This window comes from Mustela putorius, unplaced genomic scaffold (genome assembly GCF_011764305.1).
Source record: "Mustela putorius furo isolate JIRA1106 unplaced genomic scaffold, ASM1176430v1.1 tig00000275_pilon_pilon_pilon, whole genome shotgun sequence".
Taxonomy (NCBI): Eukaryota; Metazoa; Chordata; class Mammalia; order Carnivora; family Mustelidae; genus Mustela; species Mustela putorius.
This window is the reverse complement of record NW_025421341.1, coordinates 23,359,065-23,382,285: the sequence shown is the minus strand read 5'-3', so window position 1 is coordinate 23,382,285 and position 23,221 is coordinate 23,359,065. Positions and strand designations below refer to the sequence as shown.

General features: G+C 58.1%; 1 protein-coding gene across 1 annotated transcript; it reads right to left on the bottom strand.

The window, feature by feature from the left end:
- Positions 1–74: 74 nt before the first annotated feature.
- ASIC4 (acid sensing ion channel subunit family member 4) lies at positions 75–22,570 on the bottom strand. Its single transcript, XM_013061570.2, has 10 exons — positions 21,649–22,570; positions 6,990–7,134; positions 6,765–6,892; positions 6,403–6,565; positions 5,666–5,722; positions 3,374–3,527; positions 1,706–1,797; positions 1,539–1,618; positions 1,094–1,198; positions 75–907 (listed from the first exon to the last, which is right to left on the bottom strand). Exons 1-10 carry the CDS (start codon positions 22,228–22,230, stop codon positions 794–796), a joined length of 1,620 nt encoding a protein of 539 aa, XP_012917024.2. The 5' UTR covers positions 22,231–22,570; the 3' UTR covers positions 75–793.
- Between the last annotated feature and the right edge of the window lie 651 nt (positions 22,571–23,221).

Sequence of the window (23,221 nt, the reverse complement as noted above, 5' to 3'; positions counted from 1 at the left end):
TCCCAGGGACCAAGCCATGTCTGTGCCCAGCCCTGCCCCAGCTTGGTCACACAGGCACACAGAGAATTCTTTATGCCTCTTTATTCTCAGTTTCATCAGCGCTTTATAAAACCAGACCAGAGGCAGAGAGGCCCATCGAGAAGGCTCCCTTCCCCACCCCCAAGCTCAGCCAAGGTCTAATGGGTGGCCTGCTCCCTGTGGAGGACACTCTGAAGGTGGGGTTGGGGCAGGGGGAATTGGGAGCTGGGCCAGGCCTGCTGGGCCTCCCAGTCCCCCTGCCAAAAGGGGAGCTGGGCCTGAAGAGGGAAAGGAAGTAGGACCAGTCCAGCACTCCTGAGTCCCCGGGGTTCTCCTTCTCCTGCTGACATTCTAGGGCTGGGACTCTGGCTGTCCCTGAATCACCCACCCCCATAGGCCCACCCACTTTCTACATCTGTTCCCCCACCCCCACCCTGTCCTCCCTAAATATATACAAATGTACAGGGGGTTCCACCCCTGCTAGGGTGGGCCCCTTCCTCCACCTCCCTCACTCCCTTCCTTCCCTCCCCTCCAGCCCTCCCTGGGCACCAGCCTGAGGGTTGCGGGGGTGGACAGGAAAGACCCTTGTGCACAGCAATTGGCGCCAGAGCTGGTGAGAGCCTGAACTGAATCCCCACCCTCCCAGTGAGGACCGCCCTCTGCCCTCTCCCCCGTCCCTTGGGCTGCCCCCAGGCCTTGTGTCCCAGGAGGGAGGAGACTGTTGGGGATCCTGGAAGGGTTCCCAGACCCCTGGGTCTTTTTAGACAGCACTGTCCTAGCAAGCAAAGTCTTCAAAGAGGCCTCCTCGGGGGCCAGGAGGGTGGTGGTGGTTGGGGAGCAGGCCGCTGGCTCCCCCACCTTCAGCACGGCCCCGACTTGGGCATGGACTCTGCAAAGTGAAGAGGGAATGAGACATGGAGAATGCGAGCCAGACCCCTGGGCCCCGCACAGCCAGCCTTTCCTTACGCCCTGGGGCAGGGGCTACAGCCGAGCTCTGACAGGCTAGGTCAGAAGTGGCCGAGGCCTTCAGTCCTAGGAGAGAGCCCTGGCTGCGCTCAGCAGAGCTCACCCTCACCTGCTCCTTCAGCTCCTGCAGCCCCAGGGTGGAGATGCCCCCGGTGGAGGTCCGCAGGGGGGTCTTGGGACGACGCCACACCCGCTTCAGTCGGTCCCAGGACACCTTGGGGTTCAGGGTGGGGGGACAGCAGTGGGCTCAGGAAACTTGGTAGAGGAGAAGGGCAGGCCTTACCGAGGCCCACTTTGTAGGATTTGCTGCCCCAGCAAACCCCCAGGAGGACTCCCTAATCCTCCCCGCCCATCCCTTTCTCCTAACTCCTCAGCACCCTCACACCTGCCTTCCAGCTGGTCAGGAGACCCTAGCCGAAAACCCCAAGCTTGGCTTCATGGCCAGGCTAGCTGCACCAGGAAGCCTGTACTGCCCCCTTGCTTCTTCCATAGCCCCTCCTCCCACCCTCCATACCCCCTCTGGGGGGGTCCCTACCAGGCCCCCCATCTCTTGCCTCATAGATGTAGTCCAGGATCTCCAGTAGTGTGAGGATGCTGGCCCCAATGAAGAGGCCCATCTGTCCCCCGAGATCTCCTGAGGAGCATGAGAGCAGGTCAGAAGCACTGGCCAGGCCGATCCCCACCTGCATCCCGCCAGAACTGGGTCAGGGCGGCATCTCACCCAGAAGGGCTGACAGGCCATAGGCTGCTCGCTGCTCCATGGCCTCGGAGGTCAGGGCTTCAAAAAAGACATCAAGGACCAGGAAGTTCTCCCTGTGGAGACAGGAGGCAGAGTGTCCCTGTGGGGCTGTCTTCCTGAGGAGGCGGCTGGCAGGGACATTCCAGGTCCAGCAGATCCTGATCCGAGGTCCCCTACCCCAAGAAGCCGGCGAGAGGCACCCTCAGACTCCCAAAGGCTGTGAGGGGAGATTGTCCTAGATCCTTGTCTGCTTCATATTCTGAGGGTTAGCCAGGAGCCCGGGAGAGCAAAATAAAACTCCTGGGCCTGAAGAAGTCCCTTCTGCCTTCTGCTGTCAAGCAGCAAATACCATTCACTTCACATCCTCGCAATACCTCTCTGGAACTTTCACAGGCTCCCTATTGACCGGCAGTTCACCCCCAAATTCTTTTTCCAGACCTCCAAGACTGCCCATGATCTGTGCCTTCTTGGCCAGCTTGCTTTCTTATCTGCTTGTCTCCACACAGCCTTCCTACTGCTCAGGCTCATCTCTATACGATCACACACTTCTCGAGTCGGGAGGCCTCCCCCGTCTCCTCTCACACACCCGGTGTCCTCAGAGGCCGGGCTCATGCCTTCCCCAGCTTCATCATCTGCCCCGCCTGGTAATCTCAGGGGAGGCCTGACAGTCGGTACCACACACAGGTACACTGTGGCGGTACACACACTGTGGCAGGAGCTTTGTGGTGTAATCATCTCTGTCTCCACAGGTCCCACACCGTGGCACCTGGGCACCCATAGGATGCTCAGCATTTGCAGATTGGCTGCAGGGGACCAGACCCAAGGCTCAATGAGTCCTCTTCTGCTGGCTGGCCACCTGGTCCCTCTCCCTTAGGGCAGCATTCCCTCAGTGTGCATTTAATGGCACCCGGGTTGCTGGGGGAGAAAGACACAACAGTGGGTGGGAAAGCAACGGGTGGGTGCAACGAGAGAGAGAGAGAGAGAGAGAGGTGTACAGGCTGTTGAGGAGCTCAGAGGAAAGGCATTTGGATCAAGAAGGGCCTTCCTGGGTGGCTCAGTTGGTTAAGAGATGACCTTTAGCTCAGGTCATGATCCTGGAGTCCTGAGATGGAGTCCCACATCAGGCTCCCAGCTCCATGGGGAGTCTTGTTTCTCCCTCTGACCTCCCCTCTCATGGTCTCTCACTCTCTCTCAAATAAATAAATAAAATCTTTTTTTTTTTTTAAAGTGGCGGGGGGGGGGGGGGCCCTCCCTGGAGGTGCCTGGGTGGCTCAGTCGGTTTAAGGGCTGCCTTCGGCTCAGGTCATGATCTCAGAGTCCAGCAGTGGAGCCCCACGTCAGGCTCTGTGCTCAGCCTGGAGCTGGCTTCACCCTCTCCCTCTCCCCTTCCCTATACTCATACACACTCTCTCTCAAATAAATAATAATCTTTATTTTAAAAATAAGGGGACCTCCTTGGCAGTGGGAACACAGGATGTGACTTGGAGGATGGGTAGGGATTCATTAGAGGAAAAGGACTGTGAGAGGCATCCGTGCAGAAGCCTCCTTAGTAAGAAAGACGCAGCCCACTCCTAGTGCGCACCACGCTCCGGGCCTGTGCCTCCAGCACGCACGCGCGCAAGCATGCACAACACGCACGCGCACACATACCGGATGTAGGTCTCATTGCGGTTGTACTTCCTCGCCAGGTACCGGGCTGAGCCCCTGTTGGGGATCCTGACCATTGAGATTTCTTTCCCGTAGCGAGTCAGGTTGCAGGGAGTAGGGCAGAAACACGGGCCCTCGGAGCCCCCTCCCAAGGAGTCTGCAACACAGAGGCACCAGCTGCAGTGGGGGAGGGCGCATGGCCCCGAGGCCCACTAGCTGCCGGGAGAAGGCACGTCCACAGGGAGGGCCTCTACGGGCCACCCTGGCACTGCCTAGGGAAGACTCTCTGGGGGCTCCTTCCTGGACCAGCTTCAGACTACCTAAGAAAGCGGGTGAAGGCAAAAACCCCCAGCACCCTCCTATAGGCTTATCCTTCTGGGACCAAACCCCCTGGGACCAAGAAGTCCTCATGACTCAGACGGAGGACACAGCCCTTCCATCAGAGCTAATCAGTCACACGAGGCCTCAGACACACACGGGGCTTGGAGAGGATGCTGGATGAATGGAATTCTATGCCTGCTTTTACTTATGCTGACCGATGAGTGGATGGACAGACGGGCAGAAAGACGAATGCTGTGTTTAATATGCTGGATTTTCTTGGGGGCATCTTGGTGGTTCAGTCAGTTAAGCATCTGACTCTTGGTTTCAGCTCAGGTCATGATCTCATGGGTCTGGGGGCGGGGGGGTCTGTGCTCCGCAGGGAGTCTGCTTGATGATTCTTCGCCTCTGCCCCTCCCCCCACTTGTGTGCAGGAGCACACACACTGTCTCTCACGCTCTCTCTCTCCCTCAAATAAATAAATAAATCTTTCTTTCTTTTTTTAATATGCTGGATTTTCTGTTCCCCTCTTCAGATTCACTCTTCACTCTCCTCCACTTTTCTCTGTGCCCAGGAGGCGGGGCTCTCTGCCTGATGCATCCACTGGACTCCCTCATCTTCTGGCTTTGGGTTGGGTTGAACCAAGGGGAGAGACCCCAGCAGGGGCAGAGGGGAAGCGGGGGAAAGATGCCAGGGCTTCGTCTTCACCAGGCTGTGGGTCAGCTGAGGTCACTCCCCACTCTTGTGGTCCTAGCTCCTGTCCTCTGGAACAGCCACAGATCTATGGGCCCCAGTGGTGTTCCTCCCGTTTCCCCCCCTTAGGCTTGAACAAGTTGAGGCTGCCCGATGTTGCTAGTTCTGTGGAGTTTCACCATGACTGTGGTTCCCAAGTCCCTACTTCCACATCTGCCCCTTCATTAACTGTCCTTCCGCTGCCCCTCTGGCTGTGATGCAGTTGGGATACGGGACAGAGAGTCTCCATGTGGTTCCACTGCCCATCCACTCCCCACGGCCCCACCATCCGGAGGACTGCAATGCCCTCCTGACCACTTGCCCTGCTTCTGCTCTTACTCATGCCTTCCATTCTCCGCGGCTGATCAGCACCTGGCTAACTTCAGAGGGTGCTCTTGCCTTGCCTTGAGCCACTGTGGGCTTCCCAGAGTCCCCTCCCCTCTTGCTGCCTACTCATGTGTTCTCTGCCCTCCAGCAGTGCTGACCTTTCCGTGCCTCCCCAAGCACATTCTCTCCAGCTCTCTCTCTGGCCACAGATGTCTAGCACAGAACTGTCCCCAGGGCCTAGATCATGCCTCCGCTTTTCACCAGGCTGACTTTTCCACACCCTTCAAGTCTCAGCTAATCCATCACTTCCTCCCAGGATCCTCCTGCCTTCCCAGGTGGAGCTACGTGCCCCACCCAGGGACCCTGTAGCACCCCTGCGTTTCCTGTCTGCAAGGACTAGCACCGGGCCATTGTGCTGGTCCACAGCCCTGTAGGCCGGGAAGCTCCATTCCCACTCTCACCTCCAGCACCAGACCAGCCTGGGAACGTCTGCAGAAGAGGGAATGGATGGACAGATGAGAAAATGAGAGAATCACAGCCCAGGTGAGACCTAGGGACCCATGCGGTTTGCCTTACCCACACTGATACTTAGCCATGCATCTCTCCTCAGACACAGAGAGAAGTCCTTTCGCTTTCCCAGAGAAGGTGAGCTCATTGGCTGAGCCACAACAGAAAGCCCAGCCCTTCACTCCCAGTCCTGGTTTTCTGCACCCCCTCACCCTGCTGCCTCCACTTACCCAAGTATCCACACCTGCAAAGTCCTCAGAACCCCTAGAAGTACGGGATAAGGCTCAACCCTGGGAAGAACCATCCCGGGAGAGACTAGGAGGAGGGGAGCCAAGGCAGAGAGGAGAACAGTGGACAGAGATGAAGAGGAGGATGATGGAGAGGCAGGGGAAGGGAGAAGGCAGCACGGACCCAGTGTGTGGTCGGCACACTCGATGTAGATATTCGGCGGGCAGATGGTCTCATTGCCTGAAAGGAGAGAAGATTATTTCTGGAGTCTACGGTTCCACCCCCTCTCCCCCAGCACATTCCCAAATGTGGACACACACCTGTGTGCATGCACACACAAACACGTGTGTCTGTACATCCCTGAACATGCATGAGCTTCTACGTGCCTGTGTGTGTATGCCTAAAATGCAAACATATGCACACTTGCATGCACATGTATACACACACACATCTGTATGCGTGTGTTCAAGCACACCCACACAACCCTGTCCATAAACATATGTATGCATAGATACATATTAACACGGCCACAAGCACGCATGAGTGTATTCCCAGATACACATGTGAAAACACGTAAAATCCCAGACAGGGGCACAGTCTGTTACAGACAGACTCTTGATTTCAGCTCAGCTCCTCATTTCAGGGTCATGAGATCGAGCCTCTGTACAGCTCCATGCTCGGCAGGAAGTCTGCTTCTCTCTCTCCCTCTGCCCCTCCTCCCCGCACTTTCTCTTTCAAATAAATAAATAGATCTTTTTAAAAAATCTCCAACATACATGCATGCGCTCACAGGAGTACAGGCAGGCATGCATGCTGCGGTGCACGTGCTGGTGCACAGGAGCAGCATTCCACCCAGGGAGGTTCTGGAGCATGGCGGGGTGGGGTGGCCCGGAGGGCTGGCGGGAGGGGTGGGTGCCCACCTGGCATGTGCACCATCCGGCAGTGGCAGCGCTGAAGCACGGCCTCCTTTTCACAGCGCAGCCGGCAGGCAGACACACTGTAGGCTGAGTAGCCCTGAAGCTCGGGCTCCCGGAGCCCGTTCTCCGCCCGGCAGTTGCCCCAGGGCTGGGGCAGATAGGTCAGCTGCAGGGGTGGGGTGCACATGGGGTCATGCCTCAGAGTCCCACCTAGCCCTCCATTGCCCACAGCTCCAACAAAGTCCTTGGGGTGGGGGGGGTGCTGGTGGGCAGTGAGCTTTTGGAGAGCAGGGCCAGTGGGCATCCCCACAGTGCCCAAAGACCCTGCCTGACGTCCAACTCAGGGCCCAACTGGAGGTGCTCACCCGCTGTTCCTGGCAGGACACAAAGGTCTGGAAGCCTGGGGACACACCGAAGCCCAACTGGTGGATGTAGGGGGGCTCCTCTTGGCTATGGATCTGCACCCGGATGCCAGCCTCGAATGATGTCTCATCTGCACAGTGGAGATGGGGACCTTTGGAAACCCATCCCAGCCAGAGGGCATCTCTCTGAGTGCCCCCAAAGTGGCCCCCGTCCCTTTCCCTGCATACTTGTTTCTCTCCAGATGGGCAGGTATTCCTCCTGCTGGATGTCCAACATGATCTCTAGGCCACTGCCCATGCCCCCTGCCCGACTGGGCAGTGAATTCTGTGGATCAGCGTTGAAGGTATAACACTTCCCGTAGCGAGTATAGACCTGTGGGTGAGAGGGAGGAGGAGAGGAGATGAATGGAGGCGCTAAGACAATTCCTGAAGCTCAAGGTTCCCTGTGCTGGGAAAGGGCCACTACAGCTGCCTGGACACCACCGTCCAACAGCAACCATTCTGCGGCCCAGCCTCTTCCCCAAGTGCTATCTTTGCTAGTGACATCTTCTCTTAGATGATTAAGCGGCTTTTCCAGCATAACCTACCAATAACAGAACTCTTGCTATCTTCTCAAACCCTGTGCCCTCCCCAATTAAAGGCCCCACCGTCTATCCCATTTCTCAAATCAGAATCTCTGACACTTCCCTCTCCCTCTCCCTCACCCCTGCATTCCATTCAGCATGTACCCCAGGTGATTCTACTTCTGGAACCTATTTAGAATCCAACCACTTTCTTTCCGTCTTGTGCCCCACCCCCTTTCACCGCTGTCTCCCATCTGGCCCCGTGGTCAGCTTAGCTGTCTTAAAAGAGACTTAAAAGACTCTGCTTACGTGTCCCCTCTTCAGACCCATGCCCATATTACCACATACACTGTGTATTAAGTGACACCCTCCATTCATCAAGGTGTTCATCGGTTTGCTAAGTCCTTAACAAGACCTGAGATGATCTTGTGTATCTGTTTGTCTCCTTTTCCAGTGTCCATCTCTCCCTCCACTGAGGTTTGTGCCGCACAGGAGCAATGAGCTTGTCTGGTGTCCCCAGCCCTGGCCCAGTGCCTAGCAAAGGGATGCTTAGAAGCAGTTAGGCGCTCGCAACAAAGCTCCCTTTCCCCGTACGGAGAGTTCCCCCAGCATGGACACCAGATGGCGCTGGCGCCCCGGAGATGGAAGCTGTGGCCCCGCCAGCCCTGACCACGACGGAGCGTTGGGGAGCAGCTGGGGCGGGGAGGGGGGGGGGCGTGGTCAAAGGAGAGGCGAGGCAAGTTCCCCGCAGCAATGCTCACCCCACAGAGACGAGCCCCTGGGTCAAACACATCACAGGCAGCACCTTCCCTGGGGGCAAGGGGTCAGTGCACTCAATCACTCTCGCGCTCCCTCTCCCCTCTCCTTGGGAACATTTCGCACTGGTGAAAGCTGGGAGAAAAGGAAGGGCGGTGTTGGGAAAAGATATCCTAAATGCCTAGCTTCAGAGAGACGGTATGGAAGAGAAAGGGGCTGGGTTGGGGGCATCGGGAGGGAAGATCTCTGAGAACTGGGGGCCTGGGGCATCCTTGCTGGGGAGCAGGGTTAAGTGTCCCATGCCCCTTAGATTAATCAATTACCCCGTGGATGCTCTCCTCTCACACCCCTCTCACACTGTTCTTCTGTCACCCAAACACCCTGTCTCTTGGTCCTCAAACAAAAATGGGTGCATAACAAGCACCATGCAATTTACAAAACATGGCAGCATCAACACCCACCCCCACCCCATTTCAGGAACTCAGCAGCTCTATTGTGGATAGGTATAATTTTTTTTTTTTAAAGATTTATTTATTTATTTGACAGACAGAGATCACAAGTAGGCAAGGCAGAGAGGCAGGCAGAGAGAGAGGAGGAAGCAGGCTCCCTGCTGAACAAAGAGCCAGATGCAGGGCTCAATCCCAGGACCCTGAAATCATGACTTGAGTCAAAGGCAGAGGCTTTAACCCACTGAGCCAGCCAGGTGCCCTGGATAGGTGTAATTAACTTGTTGCTTATAGACCAGGAAAGGACTACTCAGAGAGGTGATGTGACTTGCTCAAGGTCACACTAGTAGTCACCTAGTTGGTGTGAGAGGTGGAATTCATCTGGATACAGGACTTGAGCTGTTCCTAGAACCCATTGCTGGCAGCTGCCCTCCTGCCCAGCCAGGCCCCAGCTCCTTCTCAGCCCTGCCCAGCAGAAAAACAGCAGGAGTGTGACCCCACACCCATCTGTCCCCCCTTTCCTCTCTTCCTCCTTTCCTTGCACTCCACTCCTGTACACCTTCCTCACTCTGTTCTACAGATCGGCTGCCTCTCAGTTCCTCTTCTGTTCTGCCCCTCCTGCTCTGCCCCCTCATCTGATTCTGGGTTCCCTTCCTTGGCCCCGTCTGGATCAACCCTGTCCACTCTGTGCTGGGGCAGGAGGAGGCACCACTCAAAGTCCCCGAGTATTTGCTGTGCCCAGGCACCAAAGCTAGAAGGCTTCACATGCTCTTTCCCATGGGATCCTCACAAGCACCCCAGATCCCACAGCTGAAGAAATGCAGGCTCAGAGAGGCGGGCTGATTTACCAAAGGTCTCCGAGATCACTGCTTTTCAAACTTTAATGTGTGCACAAAGCACCAGGGGACCTTGCTAAAATACAGATTCTGATTCAGTAATGTGTGGGATTCCACATTTCTAACCACCTCTGGGTGGGTCCATGGACCACACTTCAAGTAGAAAGGCCCTAAATGAACAGGTGAGAGTCCAGTAAGACTACTTTGCTTTAGAACTGCGCTCTGACCTGTCACTGGAGGGAGGAGAACCCCGAAGCCCCATCTCAGGGTGCAAGATTCCTGAATTCTTGCAAATGCATTTGCATATGTATTTGCAATATGGGGCAAATACATAAGTATAAGCCTCAAATCTCAAAGCACCACCCTGTTCCTACTGAAGGCCAAGAAGACGCTGGAATCCCTTGCCAAAGCAGCCAGTTGTGAGTGTGTGCTCTAGTTGAGAGGCTCAATACGGCATGGGCTTTGTGGGGGACAGGGTTAGTGAGCTGCCGCCTACCTCCACCTACCCCACCTGGGGAGTACTACCTCCACTCTCCCTGACCGCCAGGAACCATCATGGTCTCTCCACAGCTTGGCCCAACCCATGGGACTATGGCCTCCCTGCGGGCGCTTACCATCTTGGCTTGCAAAGAGCCCAGCACAACTTGTAGAAGGAGGCATGTGGTGGAGGGAAGGAGTGCCAGGTGAGCCCTTCCAAAGGTGCTATTGTGTTTTTTATTTATTTTCTCCTTTGAGCCTTCCAGAAAACATGCGATTGTTGCCTCCATTTAATGGTGAGGAAGCTCAGAAAAGGAAAATTACTTGGCTAAGAGCAGACAGCAAGTAAATGACAACAGAGATTCAAACCCAGCTGAGCCCATCGCCAAAGCACCCAAGCAGAGTGAGTGCTTATAAACACCGGGCAGGTATTCTGGGAATCCATGGTTCCGGCAGGCTCCTGACCCTGGGTGGGGCTGGGCAGCCTCCCTTCCTGATACCCCCAACATGTTCGCACAGACGCATGCTGCGTGACCTGGAGCCCAGCCCCGTGCAGGGCAGAGGTGACCAGGAAGATTTGGACTACAGTGACATTGTGGGGGCGGGGGGTTCCTGCCCCCCACCCCACCCTTGAGGTGGTGGTGCAGAGCAGCCATGGCCTAGGGAGGAAGAGCTCTGGGTCCGAAAGATATACACAGCAGGGAACAGACAGGCCAGATTGGCGGGGCCACCTGCACCGCCCAGGTCAGGCCTGACTGCTGGGCAGAGCAGAGCGTTGCCCCGGAGACGGTCCCCGGGCCAGGCAGGCAGCGGCGGGTGGAGTCGCCAGCCCCTAAGTGGCAGCACTCTGGCGGCAGCACAGCCCATGGCCTCTTCCATGGAGACGGCACGGCAGCTCTGCCTCGAGGTCCTCTAGGCTGGCCGCTGCTCTCTTCCCCATGGACTGGCCCAGGAGCAGGCTATGTGGACAGGAGAGTCCAGGGTCCAGCCACAGAGAGCGACAGGGGCTGGGCCACCATGTGCCTTTGTGTGCTGAGGGTCTGTCTCCAAAAGACCCACCCATCCCCATCTCAGACCCCCACCTCTTCCTTTGGTCTTTCCTCCCCCAATCTCGCTCTCTGCCTTAGCTTCCAGGTCCACCTTCTGGACCCAGGCTGAACAGCTTCTGGATAGGAATCTGTCTGTGCTCCGTATGGACTCTTGAACTCCTCCGTGATCTTTTTCTGGCCAGCCCTCTGCCTGTCCCTCTCAGAGCACTTTACCCTTTCTTGGCCTAGGCTCTGGCCTGGGTTTGCCTCCCTAGTCTCTGTCCCCTGATCTTGGTGTGTATTTCAAGGCCTTTCTCTCTTCTCCTGGCCGTCCTCAGCATCTGAAAAATGATGCATCCGGCCTCTGTCAGCTTGTCACCCTAGCCTGTCTTCCTCTCCCATTGGCCTGGCTGCCCCCCACCCCCATCCTCTCTGTCCCCTTGACTTCTGCATCTGCATCCTCTTTATCCTTAGCCTGAATCCAGTCCCTGTCTCTTGTCTTCCTACTAGACTTTTCCTCTGCCTGATACTGCCCCTGTCGAGCCAGGAACCCCTGCCCAGGTGTGCTTCCCTCCTTCTCTCTGCCCTCTCCTCCAGGTCTGCCCCAGACAACATCAGAGCTTGGGAGAAAGCCATCCAGAGCTCCCCACTCTGAGCAGTGGCTCCTCTCAGCCCCTCGGGGGTCCATCTATCCGCAGCCCATTTCCCCAGAAAGCTCTCCTTGGCTGGCTGGCTTGCATGTGCCCCACCCCCGCCCGCCCCATTCCTCATCCTCCCTGCAGCCACGGAGCCCACTGGAACCCACGGGGTTAACAGGCAATTAGCAGGGCCAGGGCTCAGAGCTGTGGGGGAGATAAGAAGCAGCCCAGAGCAGCCTAGAGCAGCCGAGACAGGGCTAATCCTGGAGCTAATCTGCGGCCTGGACTTTTATCTCCACTGCCTTCTGGGTGCTCTGCCTCTGCGAAGGCCCTGGCATCTCGCCCCTGACTTTTCCACAGTAGCTTCATCCCCCCCACATTCCATTAGCCCTCCCCTGATGTGGTCCAGCCTCAGGCTTTTCGCAGCCCCCTGGAATGAACTCCTCTTAACCCTACGGGACTCTGGAGTCCACAGGAGGCTGTCGAAGGCAGTGCCTCTTCTCTGGTCCTGGACGAAGGTTACTAGCACGGCAGGTTGAACTACTCCTGAACAGTCCCCGTGTTCAAGTTCAAAGCCTCTTGCTTCTCTATCCTCATGGGGTAGGAAGAAAACACCAACTCAAGATGCGTGGAGTGTCTATACTGGGCCTATAAAGGCCAAAACAGAAGCCTAGTCCAAAGACACATGTGATTCTGTGAATTTGTGAGGAAGACAGGGCAAATTCAGAGCCAGAGTCCAGTCCCTCTCCCCCAACACTCTTCTCTGACCCCCCCCCCCCAGGGAGTCAGTAGGCCCTGGTGCCAGCCTCAGCTCCCTGCCACAGACAGCCCGTGTAACCTCGACTAGTAAAGTGATTGGCCTCTCTGGACCCATCTGTCAAGTGGGACTAGAAATTCTTTTCTGGGCGGGGGTGGGGGGGGGCGACTAGAAATTCTTGCCTGAGGCCTCAGCAACAGCAAGAATGGTGTGGTGGAGACCAATAACCCGGGGCAGAGATAAACCACTGGAGGTGGTACTGGCGATGGACACACATAACATAGCTTCTTAGCTTGGGGAAAGGAGCTCAGATTTTCAAGTTCCACAGAACAGGGTTCAAATCCTGGCTCTGCCACCAGCCTCAGACAAACCCTCTTGGGTAGTGGGTGCATGATTTAATCTCCCTGAGCCTAGGGTTGCTCATCTGTTAAAGGGAAGTGGTAATTTCTTCTCCTAAAGTTAGTCGTGAGGATGAGAGATAAGTTCAGAGTGATGCGTGGTGGGGCCTTCAAGGAAGGCAATGGGCGGTGGCGTGGGGTGGAAATTTGTGAATGGAGCTTCTTGCCAAATGGTGCAGCTTTTCTCTCTTTCTAATATTGATGTATACTCGACATTGGTGCAGCATTTTGATTGATCTTGGATTCCCAGTGGTCCCATTCTTAGGGCACCCTGCGCCTTGGTAAAGGCTCTCTCAGCAATCTGTCAGAGCAGGAAACCCCCTCTCCCCCAGTGCTGAGATATGGCTCCCCTACGAGCTGGGAAGCTGCACTCAGGTCAACAGGTCTGTTGTTCACCCTGGTTCACATCTGGGCTGCGCCTTCACTGTCTTTGGCCTTCGGGTTCAGTCATTTAACCTCTCTGATCCTCCATTTCTCACCTGTAAAATGGGAATAATAATAGGCACCCTTCAGAGGTATCCCAAGGAAAGAGATAATCTACATAAATAATAGCAACGGCTAACATTTATTTAGGGCTTACTCTATGCCAAGCATGGCCCTTACATAAATTAGCTCTTTACTCCCCACAGAAACCATCTACAGAGGTCACTTATCCCCATTTTATAGACAAGATAATAGAGGCCCAAAGAGGGTAAGGGACCTGGCAGGGTCCCCTTCCACAGCTCAGCAGGTGCCAGGCCATCTGGAGCCCTAGGCTGAGCTCCTACTCATGTGTGATGATACACACCTCTGTGCTCTGAACATGGCAGGTGTTCACACAACATCCACGTGTCCAGCACTATTGGCTGAGCCTGGGCACTGTGTCGCACCATGCGTGGCGCTGGGGATGGTTCAGAGAACCAAACAGACGGTCTCCGCCCTGAGGGCCTTTGCTGTCTGAATGCAGAGGGATTCATTTATTCAAAACGTGTTTATTGAGCCGCCTACACTAAGAGGCAGGTGAACACCGGTGGGGAACAAGACAGACCAGACAACCGCAGGTATAGGCAGATCATTACTAGCTGTGATTATTGCTGTGATGGGGAGAGGCGGCGGGCGGGGCGCGGAGGGGACCGGTACAAGTCCTCTGACAGTAGGACAAGAGCTGGAGTTAAGTTGGAGAGGCAATCTTCTCGGAGCAAGCCCACTCAACCCCACATGAAGGGCTTCAGATCGTGCCACACGGCGGAGACGAGGAGAACGACACCCCCCACACCTCCCCACCCCGCCAAGGAGGCCTAGCCGCCTCCCCTAGCACACCCCCACAGCCACCCCGGGGCTTTGCCCAGCGACTTCCTCCCCAAGGTTGTTGCGCTCCCGCTCCCTGCCCGGGAGGAAATCCGGGCAGTGTTTGTTCAAATGTAAATGTGTGAGCGGTGGTGGAAGAGAAGTAGCGGACGGCCTAGGCCGCGTGACTCCCGGCTGAGGTCGGGCCAGGAGCGGGGAGAGCTTGGGGGCCCGCAGCAGAATGCGAGAATTCCAGGCGCGCGTCGCGTTTCCACGGGAGAGGAGAGCGCGCGGCCTCCAGCACGCAGGTAAATAGGCAAACCTGCTCCCAAGTAGCGACAACTTAGGCCTTAAACCCTAGAAAGTCATTTTCCCAGACGGGAATGTTTTTAATTTGTAACGAAGCCCTTCCCTGACATTGCCGCCCCTCGATGCAAAGTTATTCGTTAGAGTTGTGTTGACACAGTGGAGCGAGCACACACCCACTGCCGGGCGGGAGTTCCCGGGCCAAGACCCAGGCAGTGGCGGGGGCAGCGGTGGGTTGGTAGGTGTGCTCCCCCACCCCCCCGCACACGCTCCCAGGCAGCCCGGCCCGGCCCACCCGCACCCGGGGGGCCGCACCCAGCGCCGCGCGCTCCCTGCTGCTCCCTCCTCCCTCCCGCGGGGCAGGCATCCATCACCGCGCCCGAGCGCCCTCCCTCCCGTCTCCTCCGGGCGCCTCGGCTCTCCTCCCTGGGTTTGCCTCATTTGCATTCCCCCGGCTCCCGGCTCCTCGGCAAAGTGACCTCCGCACACAGCAGCGCCAGAGGCTTCCACCGCGGAGGGAGACACTGCCTCCCGCCGCCCGCCGCGCCGGGGGAGGGCCGAGGGGACGCGAGCCCGGACGGCGGGGCGGGGGCCCGAAGAGGCGGCTCTGCGGGGGCAGCTGGCGGTTTCGGGAGCAGCCGTAGAGGCCCTGGGCTCGAGGGGCACCCACTGAAGCTGATGGGATATGAACCCGCGACCTCAGATCCTACGCGGGGCGGGAGTTGGACGTGGAGGTCAGCACCAGACTCGCGGAGCTGTGCCCCAGAAGGGGAACCCCTGTTTGGAACCTGGGGCTTCCCAACACCCCGTGCCCTCCGCCCCCGCACCACCCCTGGAGAGGGGCCAGCCCTAATGCGCAGTCGCCCAGGGGTGTCCAGTCCCCCTAGGGGCCTGACCAACCCCCGCCCCGGTCCCCTGGCCCGCCGAGCCGCCTCCCCTCCCCCCACTTGGTATTTACACCTTTCACACATTTGTAAGCTATTATCCTGTCCACGCTTAGTCACCGCTGAGCCAAGCGCCACGGATTTAGCTCCTTTAATCTTTCCTCCTAAATCAATCCTCCATTTCCCCTTAATCATCCCGTGGCTCCTCTCTGAACTCTCTCGCTGCTGCCTCGCCTGCTGCAGCCGATGCCTGACTCTGAAACTGCTCCCCCTCCAATACCAAACGGGTGTCCCAAGGGCATGGTGAACATTTGGGGGGTAGGTTGGCTTTCCGGCGCTGCCGGCCCCCTGCTTGGGAGCCAGGAGAAGAAGTGCAGACACTCCTCCTCCACCCCCCTACCCTCTTTCTGGAAACACAGCACTCTGAACCTTGTCTCCACCCTCCGGGTCTCTGTTCTCCTCCTGCCTTCCCACCCCCATTCCTCTGGTTGGCTCCAAGACCCTAACCCTCCGGTCTCCTGTCCACGGCTCTGGCCGTCCCTACCCCCTCTGCCTGGAAGGCCGGGGAAACACTAACTCACCAGCCCCAGGAAGCCTCATCCCCTCCTCCAGGGTGCCTGTCCATCTCTTCCGGGCCACCCTCTCTCCACCCCGCATTTTCTCCTGTCCAGGGGGACCCACTGACTCAGGGGCCTCAGCCCGAGCAGTCTCGAAGCTCCCCAACCCTAGTGCTCTCTGGGATGCTCCTGCCTCCCCGCCTCCCATCCCAGATCCTTTCTGCCCCCACAAGCCCGCCCTGCGGAGGCAGCCCTGCTGCCAGCCACAAGAGGGAGCAGGTCCGGGGAAGCAGAAGGGTAGGGGTGGGGGTCTAGGAAGGAGCACGGGTAGGGGAGAAAGAGAGAGGACAGGAGGGCGATACAGGGGCCATTTCTTCAAATGCTAATCAGCATCTTCCGGCAGTGCCACAAGAAGCTGAGCTGATAATGAGCCCAGCTCGGGGCTGATTCCTGATTAATGAAGAGGCCACAGGGCTGCTGAGTGGGGCTGGGTGGAGCACATCCCTCACGGCCCTCCCCGCTGCCCTTGCAGACCAGTCCTCTGTAGCAGTAACAGCCCCTGCCCTTGGATGCCGGGCCACACCACTCAGATCTCCCGGCCACCCACACCACTGGCCAACGGGAAGCGGCAGGGCTGAGAGCGCCCCCTCCAGGAGGGTCTGAGGGTGGCAGCCGGCACCAGGCAGGAGGTGGGGAGAGCATACTGGGTTCTGAAATTCAGGAGCTGTAGATAGCCCTTGGAGTATTTTTTAAATCAGGAACATTTTTATTAAAATTATCAAGACTTGAGCTTCCCTGGATGCCCCCCCCCAACACACACACACACACACACACACACAACCCCTGGGCATCCATCCCTGACCGAGGGCTCTGGTTAGCTGGGGCTGAGGAGCAGCTGCACCCCTCAGGGATAAGTGATCTTCAGTTTTGTTCAGGCCCCACCGAACCGGCTGTGTGCCCTCCACGACCTGACCTGCCTGGCTCCCCGAAGGCAGGACCAACCCTGAACTAGATGTTGAACTAAATGTTCTCAACATTCATGCCTCAGGGGAGTACGGGGCCCGAGGGGACAGAGAGCTGGACAGAGGGTGAGGATAAGAGGTCAGCTTGCCTGCCCGGACCAACCCCGACGGGAAGCCCATCCCTTCTTGAGTCAAGGGGGGGATGAGGGGCAGCCCTCAGCCCCTCTGGGGCCAGGAACAAAGGTTTGGAGTTGGCATGTTCTTGGGGGTAGCCCTCCCACAACCAAGGAGGCAGGACAGAGATGATCAGTACTGTTCTGACCACGCCAGGGACGGGGACCGGCTCAGGAGGCAGCTGGGATGGGCGGCAGGGGACTGCCGAGGATCTGGGGGCGGGCAGGGAGTGCTAGAGGGCCTCCCTGCTTGCTTCTCCCTCTGTCTCAGCTGTCCTGGCTGGCAGCTGGGTGGGGCTGGGAGCGAAGGGAGGAGGGCAGGGAGGGGGACTGCCCAGCTGGAAGAGGCCTTGTCTAATTGTGCCTGATTAGTAGAGAGGAAGAGAACAGGGCGAGTGATTAATAGTCACGGCAGTCACCAGCGAGTGGGGAGGGAGGGCTGGGAGGGGGAGGGAAGTCTGGGAGCCAAGAGGGGATGGAGGCCCATGGGTCCCTGGTCATCTGCCGCCCAGGCACTGCCTGGACCCCTGACAAGCCTGCAGAGAGGGGCCAGATTCTACCTCTGCCTCCTCAAGGATTCTCCATGTCCCCCATGCTTCCATTTTCCAGACACTAGAATGGAAGAGAAAAGACCAAGGTCATGTCCCACACCTGGGAAGAAAGGTCTGTCTGCTCATGTGGTGTTTCCAGACACCCCAATGTCCCCAGACACAGACCCTAACCTCAGCCCAGATCGGAGATGGTGGCACTTCCAACCAGAGCCCACAGCCACCGCCTCCCATCCTTGGACCCCAGCTGGAAGTCCTAGCCCTGCCCATTGAGGTAGTCTGAGCCTCATTCCTTGGACCATCGAGAACTACGCTGTCCCATACGGTTGGTCCTAGCCACATGCGACTGTTTGAACTGACCATTCCTTTTCCCTGTCACACTGATCCCCTGTCAGATGCCCCGCAGCCAGTGTGGCCTGTGACTACCCTGCTGGACAGTGCAGATATGGACCCCTTCCACCATGCCCGAGATGTCCGGTGGGAGAGCACTGATCTGGAGACTGTGTGTGCACACACGTGTGTGCACATGCAGGAATATTTGGGAGGGCTGGGCCACAGGGCAATGCTGGCAAGGCTGCAGTAGTGGTGGGGGGGTTCAAATTTTTTAGGTCCTACTATTGTATTTATTGAATATAGAAACTGTAGCTCATGGAGGCTTTTTGAGTTCTCCAAGGCCATACTGCTTCAAGGGGAGAGCCGAAGTTCGAATCCAGCCAGTCTGGCTTGGGAAACCGCACACTTGACTGCCCCACCACACTCCCCAGCTTAGAGGCGATGCTGAATTTTAGAGCCACCCTTGCATTTTACAGCTAAAGAAATGAAGCCTAGGGAAAAAGAGTGATTTCTGCCTTCTAGTAAGTGGGCAGGCTGAGAGCAAGCCGCAATGGGAAAAGTATGGATAGGGCTTGGAGCACCAGGGTGGGGGGGAGCAGATGGTGGTGGGAATCGGGAGGAAGGGAGAGAACATATAGGTGGTGAGAGCAGGAGGCTAGGTGGGTGTGGGTGGGTGGGGATGAGCCTGAGTAAGGAGGGGGAGGGGAGGAGGAGAAGGGACACGGTGAACTAGGTGGAGGGGAGCATGGGTGAAGCCTAGAGCTTTTCCCCACTCTCTGCCCTTCTCTCCATACCTCCCAGACCTGCCTCCTGCCTTGAACCTTTCTAGTCCTCTTCAGCCCAGAGAGCCCCACCCCCCACCTCTCTGAACTCAGGCTCTTACTCTTCATGTCCCTCTTTTGGCAATTAATCCTGGCACCTCATGCACCGCCTGCATGGCTGGTTAACTCTTGCATGGTTGGTTAAGCTTCTGAGCATCCCTGTCTCTGCTCCATCTGGAGAGTGTAGGCTGCTTGAGGACAGGGACTGGGGCCGGGGCTTCCCTTCTTTGCTTTCCCCCCACGCCACCTAGCAGGCACGGAGTGGGCACGCAGTGCTCCATGTTGACTGGGTGAGTGACTGGAAGTCAGTGAGGGGGTACCAGGGAGCGTGGGGGTGAAAGCAATTGCAGTGGTAAGAGAAGCCGGGAGCAGTAGCTTAGGGGACTGGGGGAGGGCACGTTACCCGGAGTAAAAATAGGCTGGAAAATGTGACATTTATTAACTTGGATTCCGGAGGAAAGGTCACAGCAGAGTGGGGAGTGGGAAGGAGGAAACAGGGAAAGCAACAGAAAACACATTGCAGCCCCTTACTCAAAGCCTGTCACTGTCACTGACCATCTCAGCTACCCGTGCTCTGGGCAGGATCCTCGACACCTGGTCCCCATACCCATCTCCCTACCATTGATCCCCAGTCTGAGCTCCATTTTTCTCACCACAGGGTCTGTTGTGGACCTCCTGTCCTCTGTAGAGGTCCTATGTCTTCCTCTCTTGCCCCACAATACACCCCCATCTTGCCTGTGGCCAGGGGTCATGGCTGGCCATCCCAGCCAATAATCTCAGACCCCACTGTATTTGCAGCAGACTCAACTCCAGAAGGCCAGGTCCAAGGGAGAGTTACACTCAGCAAATGGGGGATGGGGTGTGGGTAGAAGGGTATGGGGTCTAGACTGGGTGGGGGACACAGAAAGCAGGATCAAAAGGGGAATTCCTGTCCCCCAGTGCTTGCTTTGTCCCTCTGCTCCTCTAGGATATGCTGCAACCCCTGAGCTGAGACCCACAAACTTCTCCCACCCTCCTCACCCTCCTTCCTGCAGTCCAGCATACGAAAAGGCCTGTGGGGACGTCCATCCTTCTCATCCGCCCACCTCTGGATTCCCAGAGACCCTGTTCCCATAACCAGGAACCTCTCCCTTTCCTAGAGCGGGGCAGGAAATCCCTGCTTCCCTTACCTTACTTCCCCCTTCCCCATCTCTCCCTCCTCTCTTCTCCCCTCCTTCCCACTAAGGTTTCGACACACTTCCCCTTTCCTTTCTATCCCCAACCAGGGGCTGAGATGCAACCTCCTGCTTAGGGACACAAAGCTCCCATTGATTTCTGCCCCCACAGCACCTGCTTGAGACTGGGCTCTGCCTGCCCCCCCCCAACTCTGAGGGGTGAGGATGTCAGACAGAGGGGCCCAGGGACCCCAAAGGCCACATGCACACTCTCAACACCTCACCTCCTCCTTGGGGACTCCTGCAGTCCTGAGCTTAGGAGTAGTGATTTTTTTTTTCCCTAGAAGAGGGGCGTGTATCCGCACAAAAGCCCAGGCCCCCCCACCCCGACCCAGCAGTGTCCCTCCTTCCTGTCCCTTCTTCCATTTCTACCCAACTCTCCCCACATCCCATGGCAGGATCACCCAGAGGCTGAGGAATGGGTGGCGGTACAAGGAGCCTTAGGAGGCCTACTAGGGGCATGTTTCCCGCTGATGCTGAGGTGGTGAGTGAATGGGAACCTGGGCAGGGGGCCGCTGGGCAGGAGGAAGGTGAGCCCCCCACTCTGGCTCCCATCTGTGGGGCGGGCCACTAGAGGTTGGCTGGAGTGGGTACCGTGTTGCTGCCACGTATATGTACACAATGCTGGGAGCCAACTGGGGACTGGGGACAGGCAGCACAAGCACCAGGGATGAGGGATACCCCCGTGATCCTGGGCGAATGGAGCACTGGTGGACAGACACACAGACAGCACGTGAGACACACCCCCAATGCTCACAGCTGACTATGGGAGGGCAGCCCGAGCGGACACTTCAATGCCAGTGAGAGTGTGTGTCTGTGTTCACACCCATGTGAGATGGCACCAGCAGTCCCCACACGGGGAGCAGGGACTGAGATAGATGAGGGGTGGGGGGGCATCAGGAGGGGGATGGCATCCACTGTGTGGCCCCGTCCTCAGCTAAGTGAGCACTGAGATGGGGGCACGGAGATGAGCTCTTGGTGTGTGGGTGTGCAGGTGTGCACGTGAGTGTCGTGACACGGACCCTGAGTACAAGACAGGCAGTGCAGGAAACTGTCCCCAGCAGCAGGGCTGTGTGTGTGTGTGTGTGTGTGTGTGTGTGTCTGTGTGTGTGTGTCTGTGCGCGCACGCACACGTGTGTGTGTGTGTGTGTGTGTGTGTGCTGGGTTGCAGCGAGGGTGAACCAGGCACACAAGAGTGAATGAGTGATTCTCAGTGTAAGAGCCAGAGCCGGGCAAGGGAACAGCAAGACCCAGGAAACGGAGGGAGGGAAAGCGGGAGAAGCTGGAGGGGCAGCATGAAAGAGGGATGTGTGAGAGAGTCTGTGAAAGGGGGTGTGTATGAGAGACACAGAGACCGAGAAGAGACACTGGTACCCAGTGTACGGGAAGATCAAGATCTTTGCTTCCAGCCTGCCGGTCGGGCCAGCTCCCCAGGAGGCAGTCCTGAGTCCCTCTCTTGCTGGAGCCCCCCAGACACCCTCTACCCATCACCCTCGTCCAGTGGGGAGAAGAATCCAGTTGCCACAGAAGCAAAAGGGAACAACAGACAAGTGGGGGTCAGTTGCTCCAGCCTCGGCACAGGGCATCCCTCGCCCGCAAGCTGCCTGGTTTCCGGGCTCCTGGGTCCACTCCAGGCACCACCCCGCCCCCCACCCCCGGCCCCCAGACCTGGGCACTGCAGCAGCAGCAGAGTGGAGGAGAGGAGCAGCAGCAGCACCAGGGTAAGCCCATAGGAGCGTCCCCTGCTTCGTGGCCCTGGAAGCCAGAGGGAAACACCGGGCTTGGGGAAGACATGAGGCCAGCTGCTGGTGGTGGAAGGAAGGGAAGCCCCAGTGAGGATACCCCAGGGCCCTCCCTGCCCCCCACCCCTGCTCCCTGCCAGCTCTGGCCACCCCAGGCCAGGCGGCCCGCCAGCAGGACTTACCACGGAGAAGTTGCTGGCGGAACAGTGATGCCCACTGAAGTTGCAGCTCTTGAGCATGTCTGCAAGCTGGTGGCCGGTGCGGTTGAGGATGTCTACCATGTCGGGCTCCGGGTAACGGAGGCCGGCAGCACGGTGCCCATCCCGGTCCTTGGGGGGCAGCCCCGTCAGGTTGGCCAGGTGGAAGATGTCGGCATCGCTGAGGGCCGAGTGCCGGAAGCGGTTGATGTTACAGAGGGTGACGGCCGGGAAGCCCGCTGTTGGGGCTGGCGCGGCAGGATCCATGGCCACCAGGTGAGGCCGGGTCAGGTAGCCCCGCGCCAGGCCGGCAGCCTGGTACAGGAAAGCGGCCAGTGAGGTGAGTAGGGCCAGTGCCCACAGGCTTCTGCGTAGTCCGTGGGGGCCTGGGCCACAGGCCCGGCCCAGCCCGTGCAGAGTGCTGGTGCTGGCAAAGGTGGCCAGGTCCCGGGGGGCTGCTGCCCCCTGTGCTGCCCCCAGGAGGCTTTGCTCATCCCCTGCCTCCTTCTCCTTGGGTTTCGCATCCTCCTCTGCGAATTTGATTTTGCACACAATCTCGATCGGCATCTGTCCCCGGCTGCTGGGACTGGCCGGAGCCTCCCTGCCCCTGTCCCTCCCTGGCTGGCAGCCCCCGGTGCCCTCCGGAGTGGCGGTGGTGGCAGCGGCTGCTCTTCTAAACTCAGGGCAAGCGGGAGGAGGACAGGGACAGGGTGGGGGCCTGAGGTGGGGGAGTCACTCCCACTCCCAGCAGCTCCGCAGCCCTGGTGCTGCCTGTGCTGCTGCTGCTTCTGCCGCTGCTTGTCTCTCTCCTCGATCGTCTCCTTGTGGCTTCCCTTATCAGCACCAGCACAGCTGTCAGCCCCTGCGTGTGTCCCTGCGAGCGAGCGAGCGAGCGAGCGAGGGAGTGAGCGCTGCTCCGCCACACCGCGCAGCCCCAGCCGCTCCGCTCAGCATGTGCTCTGGAGCCCACCCCATGCTTAATAATTCAGGACATGTCAACAGCGTTTCACCGGCGCCACTGGCTGCAGGAGGCAGGCCAGGGGCGGGGGGCAGCCCCCACCACTGGCCCAGGACAAGGATCACCAGCCCCTGCCCTAGATCTCATTGGGCTGCCCCCCAAACTCTCGCTACAGCCTAGGCACTCATGGGGTCCCCAGACAGCCCCACTGCCAGGCCACCCAGGGGAGGCATCTGCACCCAGAGTCCTCCCTCATTCTGCCACTTCTCTCGGGACCACGCCCCCGGGAAGGGTCAGCCAACTCCATCCCCCACTTCCCGGACTCCTGACTCCAGCGCCCAGCTACCACCTGCCCCCACTACCCCACTCACAGCAGCTTCCAGAAACTCCTTGGGAGAGCCACTTGTTTGAATGAGGGAGGGGAGGGCAGAGGAGAGCAGGCAAGACAGAAAAGGGCAACAGTGACTCCACCGAGATTCTTGGCTTCCCTGGAGCTTTGCTCCCAACTTCAATACCCACCATACCCCTGCCTGCCCCGGGGCTCTGGCCACCCCCTACCATCCCCCCAAACTCAGTCACTCGTGGGTCTGGGTCAGAGGA